Below are 20,437 nucleotides of genomic sequence, written 5' to 3'. Positions count from 1 at the left end.
CCTGGTGAGGATGCTAGTCAGTTTGCCTTTGATGTCTGTGGTTGGTGAGGTGGTGCACACATTCAACTTTTTTTCCCAGAACAATTCTGGGTAGTCTTTGAACTCTAAATTTTATCCAAAGCCAACACTTCCTCCCTGTGAGTGTGCTGCTGGCTGTAGGAAGCCGACTGTGGACAGATTAGGATAATAGTTTGAGTGAATTAGCAAGTCTGTAGACAAGGGCCCATCAGCAGAATGACAAATTTAGGATCTTTAAAGACATCTGGTCAGCGATGCCGGAGCTCGTGATTGAGTGATTAATAATGGAAAACCCTTAGTTGAGTGTTTCCATGTCCCTCACCCACTTCCCCAGCCAGGGCTGGCGTCTGCTCGGCCTGCCAGAGACGTTTCCAGATGAACAGCGAGGCATTTAGGCCCCTCTTTGACTTCTGTTTGCGAGTTTTAAGGTTTCAGTTTTTCTTCTTACTCAATTTATCTGTGTGTTGTCTAAGTGGCAGTGGGGAGGGGGCCGCCCAGTTCCCACGCACACCGGAACAGTGCCAGTGACCTTCAGAGGCTTGCCCAGGCCTGCTGCTAGCCAGAGCCTGCACCCCAGGCTGACCCTGGATAGGCATGCCACTCATGCTTCACTTTGGGGGGCTGCCCTCAGGGACACACAGTAGCGGAGCAGGCTGAAGTCTGCTGTCGTCCCTGCTGCTCTCTCCAGCCCCCAGTCCTCAGGTCCGTCTCTAATGCTGTGGTGGGTTTTTCTCCAGGCTGAGGCAGCTGGATGCGCACAGCCAGGCCACAGCCGAGCAGCTGGTGCAGCTCCTCAACAAACAGAACCAGCTTCTCCTGGAAAGACAGAGCCTGTCAGAAGAGGTGGATCATCTGCGTAGCCAGGTACCATGCCAAACCCGGTGTGAGGGCAGGCGCGGCCTTCAGAGGGCACTGGGCCCTCTGCACATGGGGCTTTCCACAGGCTGAAATGCAAGCCACAGAGTGCTGGGCCCCCTGCAGCTCAGGAGCGAGGGCGGCAGTGGTCAGGGCAGGCCAGTTAGAAGAGAGCAGCTTTCAGCTTCCTTGGAAGGATTCATATAGTTTGAATTGGTTGAGGAAAGAGGTGTTTCCAATTAGGGAAGTCGTCGTGAATGGAATGCAGGAGTCTGGTCTTAAATTAGCTGACAGTGCTTGACATTGTGGTCTCTAGTCTGCAGTCAGGGAAACTGAGGCTTAAACAAATGTATTCAGCTAGCAAGGAGGGACCCCACAGATGGAGCCTAAGTCTGACTCTGCAGCCCAGGCTCCCTCAGGTTAGATCTGGGGCCAGCAGCAGGGATGATGGAGGAAGAAAGGGTACAGGTGAGTTTGAAGTGCGGGAGGAACTTTTTTTTTTATTAATTGCTTCTCTTCCTGTCAAAGGCTGTGCTTTTTGCCCCATCAAGCAATTTGTTAGGATAATGAGGTGGTCCGTGGCTGGCCGTGGCCTCTGCCTTTAATTAGGTTTGCACCCAGGTGCTCGGTGAGTGCCTGGGGGACTTCACGCCATAAGTGCTTGAAATGATTAATAGGAAAAATGCATCTGGAAATGAAAACGAAGTGGAATTGTCTGACATTCCCCTTTCAGAAAGATCCTGTGCTGAAGGGTCATCAAGGAGCCTGTAAATACTTTTTCCACTCAGCCCACCAAATCCCTCTGCAAAGCATTCTTTTATTATTTAAAACAAATCATAACTGTGGACTGTCTCTGTGCTAAGGCTGGAGATGGAAATCTGCCTCTACATCCTCCTGTGTTTCTGAGACAGCACATGGGGAAGGCAGGGAGCATTGGTTGAAGTCTGAGCCACATGCCACATGGCCACCATTATCTGGGATGCCAGGGCCTCACCCCACATCCCAAGGCAGTGTGTCTGGGAGCAGGCCCCAGGAACTGCATTTCAATAAGCCGTGAGGTGGTTTTGGAGGACACAAAAGTTTAAGAACCTCTTGAGTGTCTGGGGCCAGAAAAGGAAAGATTCCCTACTGTGTCACTGTAGTGAAGCCTTGGACAAGTCACTTCATTCTCTTCTGAGCCTTGGTTTTCCCATCTGCACAGTGGGCATATGGCCACCTAAGTCAAAGGGATGCTGGAAACACTAATGAGTGCAGCTGCAGGGGCTCCACGGCTCTCAGGCCCGTCACAGCTGGAAGAAATGTCAGGGCTTGCTCTTCCGTTCTCTCTTCATCTTGAGTGGTCCTGAAGCATCGGGAAGGCAGAGGCCTTGTTGAGCCGGCTGTGACAGGACCAGCTTCACTCCCCTCTGCTCTGCTTCTCAGAGTCCTTCATTCTCCACCTGCCCTAGGCCTGAGCCCAGCTGTGCAGAGAGGCCCTAAGAGATACCAGCTTTAGGCTGCCAGGTCTCATGCAGGTGACTAGGCTCCTGCCACATATGACTTCATGGCATGAATGAATCTTTTTGGTCTAAGCCCAAGAGCTCTTTCAGATGTCCGGTTGTGGACAGTCTTCTGTAGAAGCACAGTGCACACGGCACTCTCCTCTCAGTTCTGAACTGGATCTTTATAATGTGGGCTTTGCCTTTTAACTCCCCATCTGCCTCCTCGACTGCACACTCAGATCCTAACATGGACCATCGATGCTTAGAAGCCTCTTCCAGGCCTTTAAAACTCTGGTAATTGCCAAATGAATTGCAAAATTTTCACAAAATGCATTAAAAAGCCCCAAACCTCAAAAAATCCTCAGAAAACCTAGCAGGGCTTTCTTCCCTTGCCTGAAGCAATAGAAATGATGTGCCCAACCTGTGCTATCTGGTGCTGGCCCATCTGGCTTATCTCGAAAGAGGCCTTTCAGATTGGGATATTACACTTGGAGTTATTTTGATATGAACATGACAAAAGAATTTGGTAGAGGAAATGGCTTTTAGGAGCAAGTGCTAGTGGTCACAAGGGAGGCAGGGGGTTAGTTCTGCAAGCTCCCTGCTGAGTATCTAAACCCAGAGCCAGCTCACTGTTCCTGAGTTGTTGTGTTAGTCTCTAGGTAGGGGCTCCCAGTGGACTTGGACTTCTGCGGGCATTTTTCCCGTGGAATAAACTTGACCACTGAGTGAGGCAGTTTCATCTCACCCTTGAAGGTAAAGCTGCTTTTGACCCTGACCAGTTATTTCGAAGGATGCTACCTCCTAAGCATTGCAGAGTGATTAACCACCCATTCTGTTTTCCTGGATAGCCCTCTGGGCCCAGCTCATGGGCATCTGACAGTGAGAGCTGCCTTCATCTCCAGTTTAAGGACGGTTTAGCTAAGGCTTCCATTTTTCTCAGCCTAGATGAATTAGGCATAACTTAATTGGGCATGTCAAACTCTAAAAATCTCAGTCCACTCAATACCCAAAAGAGAATGGATATTTTCTGGTCCTGGCAGCTGCTCTGAATCTGAGTCACATCCATCCCTTCAATTTACTCCCTTGTCCTGAACCCTGCTGCTCTGAAGCAGGTGACAGATGACGGGGCGCACGGTTGGCCTGTCGTCTCTGACAGGAAACGTCTAGTCCGTTCAGAAAGCTTCATTTTTCTAAACTGTTTCTGCTTAAATTCTGAAATACATCCATGTCTGGCAGAGGGAGCTGATCATAACAGAACTGTGCCCCAGAGTCAGTGCCTCCACCCCGAGGATCCCGTCCTCCCTTCCGTGGCACAGGGGGCCCTGAGCCCAGGCTTCAGGTGCCGACCGCGGAGCCCCAGGGTTTCTTCCTGGCTGTGTTCAGTTTAGGACTCACTAAAAACAATGGCTTTGTCCGTCTCCTGCCTTACTCCGGGGAAAAATACTTCCAGAAAATGGCTTTGTAAATGTCCTGACATGGCCATGCTGGTCCTTGTGGAAGCAGAGACAGTGACGCACCAGCCCAGCTGTGGCCAAACACAACCCCCTCTGTTCTTTCCTCGGGGACTGTGAGTCTTCATACAGGCGTCGTCCGTGCCTTCCATCTGAGGGCAGGATCAGGCAGTGGGGTTCTGCCTCTCCTTGAGATGCAGGCCTTGGCTGGAGGAGGCTGAGACCACATGGTGGTGGCATGGGGTGGTATCCAGGGTGAGGGACATGGGTCCCAGGGGAGTCTGGGTAAGGCCTGGCAGCTTGGAGCATGACAGGGGGCTGGAACCCAGAGCCTGGAGGCTCTAACATCTGGCCAGGAAGGGTGGAGCCAGCTGGTGAGGAAATAGAGGAGTTTTGTCTTGGGGAGAATGGCATGTGGGAGAGGGGAAAGTAGAAGTTAGCTGTCCATGGAGAGGATTACCTTAACTATCACGATGATTTCATGTGTCTATTTACTTATTTGCTAATGAATATGGTTTCGACTGACTTGCATTTTCTGTTAGCCAGAGTCCTAAACAAGCTGTTGTTTCTGTACTCGGCATTCAGTCTAGAGAGTGATTCCCTTTTAGTCCCTTCATATGAATCACTTACAGTTTAGAAAACAGAGTCTGAAACTGACTTGTCAGTGGTTAATCAGTTGGCCCTATGACTTTTAAGCATTCTTGGCAGTGAATTTACTTTCTAATTTGATTTAAACTTGTGCATGGATCCAGCAGCCATATGTGATTATATTCAAGATCATCGACATTATCTCATTACACCAAAGGACTCATAGGAGAGAGCTGAAAACAAGCTTGGGAAGCAGTGACGCAGATGAAGATGCAGGGAGGAGAGGCCTGTTGTGACCAGAAGCAAAGGGAGGGGAGGCCTTAGAAATGCAGCAGCCGAATGGGGGCAGGTAGGCTCTGCCAGCTGAGGAGGGAGCCTCTGGTCGGTGGAGGGCACTGAGTGGGGACTGGGAGGTGGTCACCCAGTTTGCTGTGGGCCTTCCCCAGCTGCTTTAGGAGCTTCTACGGAGTTAGCTACCTGTAGGACAGATGGTGCTTGAATAGAACAGCAAATACACTGAATAAAATAAATTAAAAAGCCTCCTCCGGAACCAAGATTTTTTGGAAAGAATTCTAAATAGATGAAAACAAACAATTTGATTTCAACCAAATTGTTGTTTTTTTGTTTTTATCCTGATTTTCACCCGAATTGTCAGTCTCAAAAATAAACACTGATACATTCCCAGAAAATATTTTTCAAATAAAAACTGACTCTGTTAAAGTTTGCCCTGATTCTTTCAAAACTGTGTACAAGACACTGTCAACCAAAGTGACTTGCATATTTTTTTAAATAAACTTGAACATATGCAGCTAAAATGTCATTAACTCCCTGCTGCCTGAGTGTTTTCAAGGAATGACATAAGACCCCGAGTGCTGCGTTTCTAACAGAAGCATCTCACGACCCGCAGAGAAACTTCCCCAAGCACCTCCAGTAGCATGCCGTTTAACTTGGTTTTGTAGCTGAGCTCTCTGCGCACAATTAATATTGCAAAGCACACAGAGCTTCGTTTAAGCCAGATTTGCTCCTCTGTGAACCGTTCGATCTGTCCAAACGTGAATACTTTCAGACTTAGAGTCATGGAAGAAAAATAAATTGAATTTTCTATTGCTTCAATACATTTGCTCTACTTATTGCTTCCTGAGTCAGACATTACATTTTGCAATATAAATTCACAATCAAGATTTTAAAGGGAGCTAAATATTTTAATCCAATTAGACAAGTGAACAAAACACTGAATATTACATGTAGTGTAGATAAGTGGTTCTTGCCTTTAAAAGACTGTAATTCCGTCACATTACAACCCCAAATGTCAATGTTGTCTTTATTTTTAACGCTTTCAAACATGAGGCAGCCAGAGGCTCCACTCTCTGCTGTTGGTGACACTGTCTGTCCTTTGGAAATTCTTAAAATCTATTTACCATGGAAACATGGTTCATATAAAACACAGACCTGCCCATGTGCAGAGAAGTTTTCTCGTGACTTAGAGGACTCAAGAAGGCTGGAAGATTACAAACCCGCTCCCCACATGTTGCGGCAGGAACACTGTGTTTTGAGATGCTGTAGGAGGAGAGACCCGCACACACCAGACCCTCCACCCCAGCACTGCCTATGGGGGCCCAGGAGCCCCAGGCCACCCAAGGCGGTACTTTCCAGGAAGCCCTGAGTCTGCTGCGTTGCCTTGGGTCCTGTTTCCCGCTGCTTTCTGTGGGTCTGTTCCTGTCTTGGAGCCCTGGGGCAGCAAAGTTAGGCCCCGTGCACAAGCGGCCCAGGGCTTTGAGCTCTGCTGTAGGACTGGCATGGTCAGAGGCCCAGCAGGCAGCTGTGAGAGAAGAATGGCTGCGGTGACTCTGCTGTGTGCTCCTACCCTACGTGGCTGCTGCCAACAGCTGACTCTCAGAGGCTGGTGCCCTCTGCGCTGGGAGGGCCAGGGCTGCTGTGGGGCTCTGCAGATGAGCACTGCCTTGCACCAGGTGGGCATCCTGCTCCAAGGCCACCCCTCTCCTCCAGTTCAAGTGGCGGCTTGTTCCAAATCTGACTTATTTCCACAAAAGACAAACCAGCCACTCAGGTGCCCTTCCACAAATCTGGCAAGAACAGGCAGGAGAGCCACACGTGAGAAAGGCCAGATTTTGAGGTCAGATTGCCTGGGTTCAAATCCAGCTCTGTGCCACTTCAGATATATTTTTTAGTTACTATTATCACTTGATTTCTGGCTTAAACAAAAAAACACAGAACTAGCTTCCCTTTAAACAGGAGCTCTCAAATTCCACAGAGCCCAGCATAGATGGTTATGAAATCAACAGGATCAGTGCTGATATCATTGTAGACTTGAAAAGGCCATTTGAGACAATTTAATGTCTATTTTGTACAGATAGGAAAATAAGGCTTAGAGAAAGGAAGAATGAAGTGAATAGAATTGGGAACTGAATGGGCTGGAGCACAGGCTGGGGGGGACTGGGACAGGGGTCCTCAGGGGTGAGGGAGGAGTGGCTGGACCCCAGCTCCCAGAACACAGGGAGAGGCAGCTCCAAGAGGAGGGTGGCTGCCGGAGCTCTGTCAACTCCGGGCAAGCTCTGAAATGCCCCAGATGGAGGCAGGGAGGATCTGTCCTCTTGAGTTGTAAATAGATGCTTTATTGCCAGAGTCACAAGGAATAGAACCATTTGTTGACCCGGCCACACAGTGCACATGGGCAAGGTAGGGAGTGGAGAGGAAGGGGGTGCTACTTTTAGAAAGATGGCTGAGATCCTGGGGTGGAGACACATGAAAAGACAAACAGATGGGAGCCCAGGGCAGACCAGAGGCCTGGAGCACAGAGGTCTCCCATGAGCAGAAAGGCAAGGTGGTGCCACCCTCTCCTGAGTTTCTGGCTGGCTTAGGAACAAAGCAGCAGAAAGGGTGGCTGGACCCCACAGCCTGGTGGCTTGGGGAACAATCCAGGTCACCCAGAGCAACTCACTTTTAATCCTCAAAATTTAAAGTCAAACTTCAGAGGTAAGTTAGGCACAAAAGTCAAGGTTTGCGAAGAAAAGGGTCTGTGAGGATTTAAAATGAGAACAAAAATGGGTTAACAATAGTTGGGCTTGTAGGTGGGAGCACTTCTCTCTGTGGACAGGGTAGCGGTGGCACAGCAGCCACCTTGTTGTCCCTCTTCTGATCTGGAGGGTGGCCAGATGTAACTGCAGATGTGGTCCCACCACCCAGGAACGCCACACCCCACTGGCGTATGCACGCTTACCTCTTCTGACAGCGAAACTATAGCCACTGTGGTGTGGACCATGGGAAGGACTTTCTGGAGAGAAGCATCACTGATAATCCCTGTGAAGTGATGGCAGATAAGCCTGCTCTGGGCAGTAGCTGAACTTCTGTGTCCCTGGATGTGCTCTAGGATAGAGAGGGGGAAGCACTAGGAAGGGTGTGTCACTGAAGAGTCAGCAACACAGCAGTGATGTCACAGGGTGAATTAGTCACTCCAGCAAAGACCTCCTGAATGCTTATCCTGGGTGGGGTGCAGTTGTAGGCACTGGGGACAGCAGCAGTGAGTACTAGAAAGTCAGGGTGAATGTGGAACTTCTCACCTGCCCCAGATAAACTATAAAACCAGCTGGACAGGGACAGCCCACATGCCTCAGGGAGGGAAATTCAGGTTGTTGACTTCCATTCCTGCTGAGGACCTCACATCTGTCACCTCGGTGTGGGCCCACGGGAGTAGGTGGTCGCCGGTTTCAGCAGGGCAGTCTGAGTGCCAGCAGGGAATGGCTCGAATGATTAATTACTAGACGGCCTTGGAGCCCACAGGCACTACAGAACCTCATTATGAGACATATCAGTTTCCTGGAGCTTGGCTTAAAAAATAGTCGACACATTTCCACTTCAGGTCTCCTTACCACTATTTTGTATTGTGTATGGATGGGTGTGTTTTTATCCAAAGTGCAGTTAAATTTTTCTTTTGAAACATGCCTGTTAAAGTTTTGCTTATTTTTGCATTCAAAATCACCTTAGAATTGCTGAGCTTAGGATGCTAGCCACTGTCTCAGAGAGTGCAGGCCCTCAGGCTGCTGGCCTGAGAGGGCCAGCACATGGAGCAGGGAAGGAGGGTCATTCAAACCAGTCACTTGGCACAACTGTGCCGGGCAGGTCAGTTAGGACTGGAAGGCAGGTCAGATCCTGGTGGCAACTGGTGTTTGACAGTCACATTGAGTTGGTGGCAGCCTCCGGACTGGGGGTATTCCACTGAGGACAGAAGGAAGCCCCTGCTGCCAGGGTAGGGCTCCAGGGGTGCAAGTGGACTCCCCGGCCACCCACCTGCATTCAGTGTGCGTCCGGGCTGTGCACATGGCCCTGCCAGAACCACTCTACTCCCAGAACATTACAGGGTCATCAGTGTCTTGCACACTGGGAAATCTACTTGAAATGCAAATGTTACCTTTTCTTGCTTTTAAAAAAAGGCAACAGGTTAACTTTGATGTATTTTTTCTTTTTCTCTTGTATGAATTCTGGTTTCACTCATTGTCCGGTCTTGGAAATCCCTAGCAAGTGATACGGCTTAAATTGGGTCGACAGAAGCTCCCTTGGAGCAGCACCAGGTTCTGATTTATCTGTTGAAGTGAAAACTGGGCGTTTACACTCCCAGAGGGCAAGAACTGTCCCTGGAGCACATCCTAGTGCTCAAGGCTTTTCTGTGGAATGACATTACTAACATTACTTCCCTAACTTGGAGTTCTCCCCTCAACTTCTGACAACTAAGAAGGAGATCACTGCACCCCTTCGGCATGTGAGAGGTTTCCACGGAAAATGCCTTTACTTGTGTTACAATCAATTGCAGCTAAAGTTTGGAGGTTTCTGCTTGCATTGTTTCACCAGGAATTTCTTAGGGGCACTTGGCCTAATACCATTTTTGTTCTAGATTTTTCTACCATAAGGTTATTTGAGTTTTCTGTAAGGAGCTTCTGGTACAAATCTCCTTTTCCTGGACAGGGGAGAGAGAGGTGGCTCTCCAGTCGGGTCCTAACATCAGTCTTGAGGATCAGACTATCCTCATTTCTGAGGGCACACAAATGTCTGAATATGGGTTGCTTTCAAATTTAAAACATTCAAACAAACAGCCTTATATTCCCTGTGACAAGGGCTTTGATGTCTGGTCAGGGTGAGCGAAGCTTCTCCTAGAATGGGTTACATGTAATTTCTACACCTGTGGCAAAAGAAACTTGTTTTCAAAAATTTAGCCATAAAAGGTAACTTAAGGAGCAAATGAGAAGAAAAATCACGTTGAAGAACATGATCTATTTAAACTTACTTTTTTATTATCATTTTTTCCAGTTACCCAGCATGCCACAATCTGATTGCTGACCTGGATGGAACAGAGTGAAATAAACGATTTACAAAGATATTTACATTCATCTGGATTATACTTGATATGCCACAATGCACCGCGACCTTCCCCAGGTGACACCGCCTCAGACTGCTGTGGGGCTCATCCTCATCTCCATATCTGTGTCCCGGTCCCAAGGACAGGCTGGAGCTGAAGTCTAATGCTAGATGAGGAGAGCTCCTGGTATAATGTTTGCAGAAATGGCTTGAAGTTATGTTTCTAAATCTGCTCATTTGTATGGTAGGTGGTACATATGAATTCCAATAAATGAAGTTTTTAAAGACTTGAGATTAATGTTTCCTTTTTACCTTGTAGTGATGAACAGAACACACTGAAAAGGCACATATTTTAACTAGGCCAAAGTGTATTAGGACGACGTTTTCCTGCCAGTCATTTTTCCTTTCTCTTTTCATGAGCTATGGAGCATCCTGCAGCTTGATCTGCCTTTAATCAACACCCTGGAAGACTCCATTGTTATTTAGCATCCTACCAATTTGTGCACCATCAGGAGACACCAGGAAGCACTATGCACTATTCTTTCCATTCTGTTAACAACAAAAACAGACAAAAAAGCATCTTTGGCTTAGTGGTGTCAGATTTTTTCTTCATTATGCAGTATTTGAGAGGAGCCTAAAAACATACTTAGTGAAATTAGAAAATTTACTTAAGAGTATATCAAATATCTGTACACAGATCATTATTTTAGTCTAAAATAGTATTTCTACTATACACAGTTAAGCCCTCAAATGCTTAAAGTAATAAAAATGGACACTGATAGTTTCGTGTCGTGTTGGAGGATGACAATGAACACTAAAGGCAAGGCTGCTGTTGGGGTGAGTCCCTGACCTCAGGCGAGTCCCCTGGCCAGGGATCCATCATCATCATCTCAGCACACAGAGGATGTTACCACGGGTTCAGCCTGCCACTCAGCGTCGATGTGGATTAGGCTTTGGAGGCGGTGACATGATACACAAGAGACCATTCCAGCCTCTTGAGCATGTGAGCATGTAAAAGGTTCAAGCCTTAAATAGAACTTCTACTCAGATTCAGAAGTTTTTGATTTCATCAAATGTGCTAGACATAAAGGCTGTCACATACGATTTTAATTGTCCTGTTTTAGGTATACTGCGAATAAGTTATACAGTATTCTAAAAATAGCACCGTTAAAGAATTATAGAGGTCACTTTATTTCAGCCTCCTGGATCTGTCAAGCCCAGTGGTTTTGAGAGAAGAGCATGTGTAAGAATGCCCTCATATCTAGCTGTGTGACACACAGGTACACACTGGACTAACTCTAGTCCCAAAAGCCATTCCTCTATCTGGCTTAGTCACAGGAGCAAAACCAAGTCTCTACAATAGTAGCTTTATGAGGTAAAATCTGAAGAAGGCCCATCCAGAATGATTCCACATCAGTCAGACTGCAGTCGAGCCATCCCACTATTCCCCCATCTACGTTTACCCTGCCAGGAAGTGTTAAAGACATACTCCAGGAGAAGGAAGCATCCAGAGCACTGCGTGGCCAGGAAGACCCTGAAGACCAGCTACGCTCACTCAGAACTGTGGTCCAAGCCCTCTGCTGTAAAGATCGTTAGGTCTGAATGATCCTCCAGGTCTGAGACCTACTCCGTCCCTGGCTTCACAGTAGATCTGTCCTAACCCAGTGCTGAGAGGTCAGCGCCCCCCCTTTGGAAGGAGCCCTTCATCAGAGTTTGTAGAACTGCACTATTGCCATAAAAATAATCCTGCGTGTGTTTTGAGCTATAAGGAGTTTACATATTTTCCTCTCACATTTTATACAGGATAGATTAATGCCATGTGGGGCTATTAAAAATTTTTTTCAGAAAAGAGTATTTAATTTTCTGAGATTACAGAACCACATCCAACAACAACAAACAGAGAAGTAGCAGATTGACATAGTGCTTTATTTAAGCTTCTGTACGAAGGAAAATAATGTGCATCCCTATCATATACGTGTAAAAATACTAAGGATGTACAGTGTACAAAACAGTTTCTTGTAGTTATTTCACATCCTTGTGGGTCATTTACTTAAGGAAATAAAACAGTTTTAGTATGACCAACAGTAATAGTAATACAGTTTCTTGGGTTCATATTTGCATCTGCTTAAAGTCCTTAACCAGATGACTAGATCTTGCATGGATCTAATGAAAGAACTAGCAAGGTCGAGAAATGTCACAGACTATAAAGCTACAGGGAGGTAATTCAATTACCACTTTAGAGGTTTTCTTTTTATTTAAATAAATACTTTACATTTCATGCTTGCCTGTAATGCACTACCAGGAGCAAGATAAGGAAATTCTACTGTAGACAGTACAAACAGTAGCAGCAAAGTGTGTACATTGAGGTGTAATATAGAGACCCTGCAGTTAGTAAGGAAGGCCCTTACTTTGTACTCTAGGAGAAGCAAGTGGCCCCTGCAAGAACAGTCAGCTTTAAGAAGCTGGAAATCAGGTGTGGGAATGGAAAACAATACTGGAATAATGCTGTGTGGTTAGTGGAGAAAGCAAAGCTGAGAGCGACCCTGCCAACAACCCAAGCAGAAAAGGCCAGTTTCTTCCAAGATGGCTGCAACAGGACAAGAGTTCAACCTTAGTGACAAAACCCGCTGGAGTCCGCAGGCCTGAACTGCACTCTCACAGAACGATTCCAGCTTTCAGCCTGTTCCACCCGCCAGAACCCCAAACTGCAGCTACGGGCAACACAAGAAGTTTCCACAATCGCCCTCTCTGCACACTCCTGTTGTTCCATTGTCCTCCCTGTCAACTGACAGATCTGGGAGTGAAAGTAAAGGATGCTCAAATCGAAGCCAAAGAAACACCTTGTGTGTTCCCAACTGTGTCCCAGAGGGGAGAAGCGACTGAGCCCAGGGCATGGCTGGGGGCTGAGCGCCAGCTGTGAGGAATGGCCAGCCTGGGGCACTGTCAGTGCTGGTCATTAATCTTTAGGAAGTGTCCTTGGCCAAGGTCATGGAAATCACCTTATGATTTGGGGGAAACAAAACAAAACAACAAAAAGCTACATGCTTAGTGTCCGGCATCACGCTCTCCCTCTAAGGAAGTAAGTGCTCTGAACATCAGCCAGTCTCAGCGCTCTTCTGCCTCTCACCTGATTCTTAGATAATGGATGCAAGACAACTTAAAAGACATACCTCCTAGTCTACTTTCTTGTCAAAGTGAAACATCCAACATAATTCCAAGTGGAAAAAAAAAAAGGTAAGCTATGTGTGTAAGTCAGAATGAACTAGCATTTAACTGTAACTTCCTATTCAGTACTAAGGATGAACTTCACTCAGGTAGAAATATGAAAATTAGGATAAAATCTATGTCTAAATATGTCTTAGCTGCCTAGTAAAATGCCCTTTGACCCCCATCAGTCCCAGTGGCCCACCCACCGCCAGCAGTGGTTTCATAGCTATAAATCCACACTTCCAGCGTCAAGAGGCTAAGACATCTGCATATGAATGTGATTCATCCTACTGAGAAAGTCACTTGCTCTTCATACGATGCAATCCTAACACTACCCCATGCTGTAGTCTTCCATTTGGGAGCTGTCAGATAGTTTAACTAAAATACATTTCCATGATCACTCCATGGAGTGGGAAGGCCGTCTGCTTGCTGCAAGAACGGCCCCCAGCCCCTTGGATTTCATAGACTGCTTTGGAAAATGTCAGCTCCTAGCACCAAAGGGTTAATCTGAAGATCATCATTAATGAAGGAGAAAAGATGAGGTTTGCATACACGTCCCCTTTCAGTGAGAATGTTGGAATTTGGGGACATGAATATATACAGAAAAAAGCAAAGCTGGAGGTGTTCTCTTTTTGTTTTATCCCTGATGGCTTAATTCAGTGGTAAGTGTACCATGATCACAATAAACTCACCAGGTGCTTAACCTTCACTGCCTACTTCCCAAATACTCCAGATGTGTTCATCTTGCCAAGTAAAGTTCATTTCTTTTCATCATTCAGGTTTCATTGTCTTCTTTACATTATGTTGCCAGGCTGTCACGTTTTAATTCTCAAATGAGCAAACATTAACGTCAATTTGTTTCATTAACCCCTTGGCACAGACAGTCGGGGATTTTCTCATTTTTAGCACCAAGGGGTTGAGTGATAGCATCTCTTCTCCCAAAGCCAAATTCTAACCAATATATACCATTTCAGAGCCTCATCGATTTTTTTTTTTTACATAGGAGAAAAAGTGCATGATTCTCATCAGTGTGTACATTCCTTGCACATGGGTCACAAGAAACTGCAGTAAGTCTACGTATGTAAGTTGGAGCTGCATTTGCTAACATGACATACAATTCTCATCACTAAAAAATAAATACTACTGCAATATAAACAAAACCATAAAGGACATTCAAAGTTTTAACATCTGAGTTTTAAAAGCTAATTCACGTAAAACTGAAAGAAAGAAAACAAATAAGGCAAACACCTGTTTACCTTGGTGTACAAATTTTGGTGAAAAGCAGGATCATTATACCTGTCTACATTCTTCAGCCATCAGAGGTGATAAATATCAAGAAGGAAAAAGGTTTCCAAGCACAGGGGAAAAAATGCTCTCTGGCGCAAATTGTATAGTAAGACGCGTTAAGTGACTTTGACTGTGCATCTGCCTTCATTTCTGGGTTGAACAATGTTCATTTGCCCACGAACGCCCGTGAAGTCTTGACGTCCATGGATGATATCGGGCTTCCTCTGCAGTATCCACCATGAATTAAAAATATAGAGAGATATATCTCTATAGTTGTTCAGTCCTTCTCTCAAATGCTTCTTAATAAATTCCAGCCAAATCTTAGTGCTACACGCCTACTTTATGCTTTGATCTGATATGATTTACTAAAGCTTTGTATATGCACATCACCACCCTTCCACAATTGCTTATTCTGAACTATAAGCTAAATCTTCTTAGTCTAATTAGTTTTGATTTATCTTCTAGAAAGTTAAAAAATGTACCTAGAATCAGTGTATCTCATTTAGCCTTCACTGTTAGGGAAAAACAGAAACTAAGAGATCAAATGATGCCTATTGGTGCACAAATGAACAATGGTGGGCTCATGACCTCCAAAGATTGTAAAATTACTTCTTAAAGTTGCTATAATAGTAAGACAGTAGCAGCAACAGCATGAGACCTTAGACTGAGATACAGTTTCATGCAAAACCAAAAAACTGGAGTGTGTTTGCGTCTATGTGTGTTTTCATGTGGGTGAAAGGTGGTGAGGGGGGAAGACCCTTGGCTGGTCTGGGATGTCGGAAGGTGCCCCTGCTATCTGTAAGAGCTAGGACTGGTGGTGATGTCCAGGAATCGTTTTTAGTAACAAATCTAAGATGACAGTGAAGTAGCAGAATGAAAGAGACTTATTCTCGTCCACTTGCAGAGTAGGAAAACTGAGGAAAATGTGGTCGCCTCTCATTGTCCACGCAGTCCATCCCATCCTCATCATCTGTGGGCGGGAAACAGCCATTTTAATTTTATGCTTATTTTTTGCAACAGTATCTCTGGTCTGTATCTTTTTAACTCTGAACATAGGGAAGATTAACAGAGGCAATAGCTCCTGTAAACCTGTTTATCATTAAAACATACAGTAATACACTTCAGAAATTATCTGATTTTCACAAACACATGGTCTATGAAGAATTACTATACAATCACCTCCAAGACATCAAAATGTCAAGGCTCAAGGAAACTGGGAAAAACACCATTAAAGAAACCAAACTTTTTAATGAAAAGAAATATTCAATAACCTTTTATTCCCTTTCATAAAACCACGTATACCAAAATTACAGCAATCAGCAAAATCTGCAGCCCCCAGAGTATCTACATAGAATCCATTCTCACTTGTTTTCAAGTGTTGTATTTTTTTCTTCATGGTGCTTGTAGTGTGATTACAAAATAATGCTTCCTGTGAAATTTCATTCAACATTTAACTTCTAGCTTTACTCAGTGTTCCCTGTTTTCCTATGATAAAACTTTATACCAGAATAAAGAGACTAAGAGAAAGAAAAAGAGGAAAAGATGCCGCAACTAAGTGCTGGTTCATCAGGACACAGGCAGGAGGCCGCTCCCAAGGCGTGCCTGCCTTCCTGGATTTAAAAAGTCACAGATGGTCCTATACCCTCTTCTCCTATCTGTTCTGTGACTGCGGTCCTGCAGGGTCAGGAGACGCTTCCTCACGCGTGGCCACAGGCCCAGTCCCACGGCCCACACGCGCTCCCTGTGGTCTGCTCTGGCAGGCACGGTCCAGACCCCACACACAGAGCTCTAGACACGTTCCCGAGGCTCCCTGGGCTCACAGGCTCCTGGGGAGGAAGTCCCTCTAAACCTCTCTACTCGAACTAAGCTCACTTAGTCAAGTGCTATTCTGCAATCAAAATGAAGGAGCCTTTCAAATACTCAACTTTTTTTTCTTAAAACAAAAAAAAAAATTTCATTTCCTCAAATCCATGTTGGAAGTATCTGACCAATCCTTTCAATTCTCCAGCCTCTCCAGGAAGCACAGGGTGTGTGTAACGGAAAGTGCACAGGCCAGATCCGCTGCACTGAGGCACTGACCCAACAGGGGAGGATGATTGCTTTGCCTTCATCTGAAGAGTAAGGAGCATTTCTTTTCTTTTTTTACTGTTCTTCTTTACAGTATTTAATTCCTAATGCATAAGATTTTAAGAAATAGGATCAAGGAACCACTAACCAAAATTTCTGACCTCAAATTTACCACAAAATATCCCTGTTTCAGGCAGGAATAATCTATCAAGAAGCATTTGTGGCTCCCTGGTCCATGAAAGAAACTGAACTGGGGTGTCTCTCCCTCTGCAAACAGACCACTGTAACTACGGTCAGCGTTTCTACAGACTGGTGCAGTTTAGGTAAATCTCTGACTCCTTAGAAAATATTCCTTCCAGTACTTGTACCACGTGACCACATGCATCTTTTAGATCCAATACCTTTAGCAGTTATTGTCTGGCTACACTAGACAATAACTAAGGAGCTGGGGAATGAAGGCGTATCCGCTGCTGAGCCATGGAGTGTAAAGACTCTATAGAAAAAGCAACTGAAATCTTAATGTTCAAATCTGACATGTGTCAATCACACTTCAAAGAAACAGTTTTCCCACTAACAGCTTTGTTTTGCTGAGTGTTTCTGCACAGCAAACGTATAGTGAGCCCTGGACAGCATGCATGGGAAGCCTGGTGTTTGTCCTGCCCCCTCAGTGAGGACAGAAACTGCCCTGGGCCCTGGGCCCTGAGCCTGGAGGGCCCAGCCTGGCAGTGAGGGTGCACCAAGCAGCCAGCAGGGGCAGGCGATGGGCGGCCTTCTGTAGGCTGAGGGGTCCCACTGGATGTCAGCTGAGAATAAAAGAGAGCTTTCACTCTGTCACCACAGCAACAAACTTGTGGCATTTCTCCATATAAAGAAACCTAAACTTCACAGATAGGCCTGTGAGGGCCCCACATCCTGATAGAAAGCCACTGATCTCCCAGACTCTCTTTCACTCTGGCTCCCTTCTGTCGTCAGGCTTAGTGACAGTGAGGCCCAGATACCTGGTTACGGCCTACAAAGGCACTGCCAGTCTGTGCAGGAGCTGCGCTTGGAAGGGTCTAGGGGAGGTGACAGCTGTCACAGCCGCTGACTCCAAGTCAGAGCTGCTGCACCCAGTCAGTATATATAAGTCAGTGCCTGCAAAGGATGTCTGTAATATTCAAAGATGATAATAAACATGGAATATGTTTCAAAAAACACATCTGGAAAAAAGAAAACTGAAGGATTAACCTTACAAGCTACATCTAAATCCATAGATCCAAGGAGTATCAGTTGCCTAATCTTTTTAGAGAATTTAACAAATGTAATTATATGGCAGTAAAAAGCTCCCACTTCTCAAAGACATTCTCTCTCTCTGTAAGAGGAAGGCAGAGCACCATTAATGAGGGTAACGCAAGACGACACAGTCCAAAATCTGCTCCATTAATTAACACAGTGAGGACAATCTGGCATGTTACTGCAGCTGTTGGTGGAAATGGAACATTTTGCCTTTCTAACTGCTGATTTGTTCTAAAAAATAACTCCATTCTGTTTCATACAAGCAAGGTGGCAAGTGGGAAGACAATTGCTAATGAATGGGGAACTGCTGTGGACTTTGTGAACAAAGCCTCTGTGTGGCGGCAGCAAGGGGGCTGCAGGTTTCTGGCCAGCAGTGCTACCCAAAGCTGCCAGGAGAGAAGATCAAGGTTTCACTGATTCTCCCTCTACCTATCCCATAAAGGAATCGAGGACAGATTCAGGGACTGCCAAGCTGAAAACGCTGCCTTGTCCGTTAAAGGAACCCAGGGGTTGCAGCGCCGGGTTGCAGCAGGGAGCCCCGGCCCTGGGCCCGCTGCGCACGGCGCTGAAGGGCAGGAGAGGCCACTGTGGGACAGAGGCATCTGCAGACCTGCCTCTGCCTAGCCATGCTCTGCTGAGCTCGGTCACCCCACTTTCATCCAGACATCCTGAATAGGGACAGAAGACATCGAGTGCACCGTGCCCTCTCTACCCCCCTAGGCTGGGGTGCACCCTGTCAGACACAGGTGACATTGCTGGGCTCTTGTTTCTGTACCATCCAGGGCCCAGGGCAAGCGCAGGGACACACCCCACTTTTGACACCGAGAAAGCCAGACTTTCACGGGCCCACAATTGCAGGTGTATTCCAGAAACTATGTTGGAAGTTACTACAATGGCTCCATCTAGACATGGATCCATCCTTTAAGGCACTGAGGTCTTGGGGCTTCCACGGTGTGAACCACACCTGAAATGACGCATGTGCTTCTGTGAACACAGCTGCTGTCGGTGATAAACTGTGACAGGCCAGGAAGAACATTCTCCTACACTGCTCATCAGTGAAGCTGAGGAACTGGAAACTGTACTGGGGTACTTAACACACCCCTAACATGTCAGTCTCATTTTAGAAGTTCTAGAAATCGAGCAGTAAAATGCACATTAATGACCAGTTCTCATCAAGGACAAGGATGTTTGGGATAAGGTAGGAGCAGTGAATTTTGAAGAGATTCTAGTCCTTGACAGCTAAGGCTTTAAAATTCAAGCCAATTACCAAAAAAACCTGATGAGCTGAGGGGGATATCCCTAATTTTCTAATTTACCTTCCTTGTAACCAAATCAATTTTGAAACTCTTGCTGTGCTCTTACTGCAAACACTACATTCAGACCACCCTGTCCTCTAGGCCTCCACGCATGCCCATGGCGTTTACGGCGCTGAGCCTACTGTCGTCCTCATGGGACGGACCCCTTCATCTGGTGCTAGAAAAAAACTGAAAACAGGGCAATTCAAACCAGTAGAACTCTAGCTGCCTTTCCTAAAGAGATGGCTTCTCGGCTCGGCGCCTATAGCTCAACCGGCTAAGGCGCCAGCCACGTACACCTAAGGTGGCGGGTTCGAATCCCCAGCCCGGACCCGCCAAAACAACGATGATGGCTGCAACCAAAAAATGGCCGGGCGTTGTGGCGGGCGCCTGTGGTCCCAGCTATTCGGGAAGCTGAGGCAGGAGACTCGCATGAGCCCAGGGTTGGAGGTTGCTGTGAGCTGTAATGCCACGGCACTCTACCCAGGGGGACAGCTTGAGGCTCTGTCTCAAAAAAAAAAAAAAAAAAAAAAAAAGAGATGGCTTCTCAGCCACACAGCAGGTCAAAAACCGGCTCCCTGAGACTACCCAGCCTTGCACTGGACACAGGGGCCACCATGTCCCAGGGGAGTAAGTGGTAGAGCAAATTCCTCAGGTCTCAGTCCCAGCGTTTTCAAGCTTAACCTGCCTCCCAAACTGGGATTTCTGAAGGAAAATATCCACTCATGGCTTTGCATTTACTTGTTTTCATAACTTCTAAAGTAACTTGTTTGACTATAAATGCCAAAGGTTCCATTGAAGAAAGGAAACTGGGGCTCATGCCTATAATCCAAGCAGTTTGTGAGGCCAGGAGTTCAACACAGCCTGAGCAGCATAATGAAACCTCACCTCCACAAAAAATAAGAAAAAGACACTAAGGACGGAGGAGACCTTATGTTGACATGAGACACTAAGGATGGAAGAGACCTTATGTTGACATGAGACACTAAGGACGGAGGAGACCTTATGTTGACATGCACCTGTAGTCCTAGGGACACTAAGGCAGGAGGAGGACTTTAGCCCAGGAGTTTGAGGTTGCTGTGAACTATGATCACACCACTATACTTGAGGCTGGGTGACAGAGTAAGACCTTGTCTCAAAAAAGAAATAAAGAAACTAAAAAAAACTGACTCAAAGATGTGGACAGAGCTATATCAGGACCTTCCTATCCCAATGCCCACCATGGCTATCGAGTGGGGAGACAAACTTGGGCCTCCTCTTGGCCTTGAAACTCCCAGGTCCTTGCCATCCTCTGCTCTTTCATTCACCTGGTGTTACCAAGCCCCTACACTAGGCCAGACATCTAGCTAGAATCTGGGTCTTGCAGAGAATAGGACAAATGAGATCCTTCCTCTCAGAGCTGTGTTACGATCTAGTGGCAGAAACAGACAGTAGATGAAGAAATACATTAACCGAAAAAATACTGGCAAGGAAAGGGGTGGACAGAGATGAGGAAGAGAGGCGAAAGGGGTCTATGGAGGGGAGGGGGAAGAGGGGGGAAAGGGGA

The 20,437-nt window shown here is 46.3% G+C and overlaps 2 protein-coding genes across 4 annotated transcripts in view; one reads left to right on the top strand and one right to left on the bottom strand.

The window, feature by feature from the left end:
• The window catches only part of SDCCAG8 (serologically defined colon cancer antigen 8), a 227,402-nt gene extending 217,350 nt beyond the window's left edge, over positions 1-10,052 (top strand). For 2 of the 3 annotated variants that reach the window (XM_003798811.3, XM_023518539.1), the window contains 2 exons: positions 756-882; positions 9,713-10,048. In XM_003798811.3, coding sequence (XP_003798859.1) covers positions 756-882; positions 9,713-9,742 — 157 coding nt within the window. In that variant the 3' untranslated portion in view covers positions 9,743-10,048. Of the gene's footprint in view, positions 1-755; positions 883-9,712 lie in introns of all 3 variants that reach the window. The other variant, XM_023518537.1, reaches the window with a different exon arrangement.
• Positions 9,677-20,437, bottom strand: part of AKT3 (AKT serine/threonine kinase 3) — a 279,485-nt gene continuing 268,724 nt past the window's right edge. Inside the window, exon 13 of the mRNA XM_003798812.3 lies at positions 9,677-15,224. Coding sequence (XP_003798860.1) covers positions 15,139-15,224 — 86 coding nt within the window. The 3' untranslated portion in view covers positions 9,677-15,138. The remainder of the gene's footprint in view (positions 15,225-20,437) is intronic.

Source organism: Otolemur garnettii, unplaced genomic scaffold (genome assembly GCF_000181295.1).
Source record: "Otolemur garnettii isolate 467f Iridium unplaced genomic scaffold, OtoGar3 scaffold00141, whole genome shotgun sequence".
Classification (NCBI taxonomy): Eukaryota; Metazoa; Chordata; class Mammalia; order Primates; family Galagidae; genus Otolemur; species Otolemur garnettii.
Note: the sequence above shows the minus strand (reverse complement) of the source record. Positions and strands in the feature narration are given on the sequence as shown.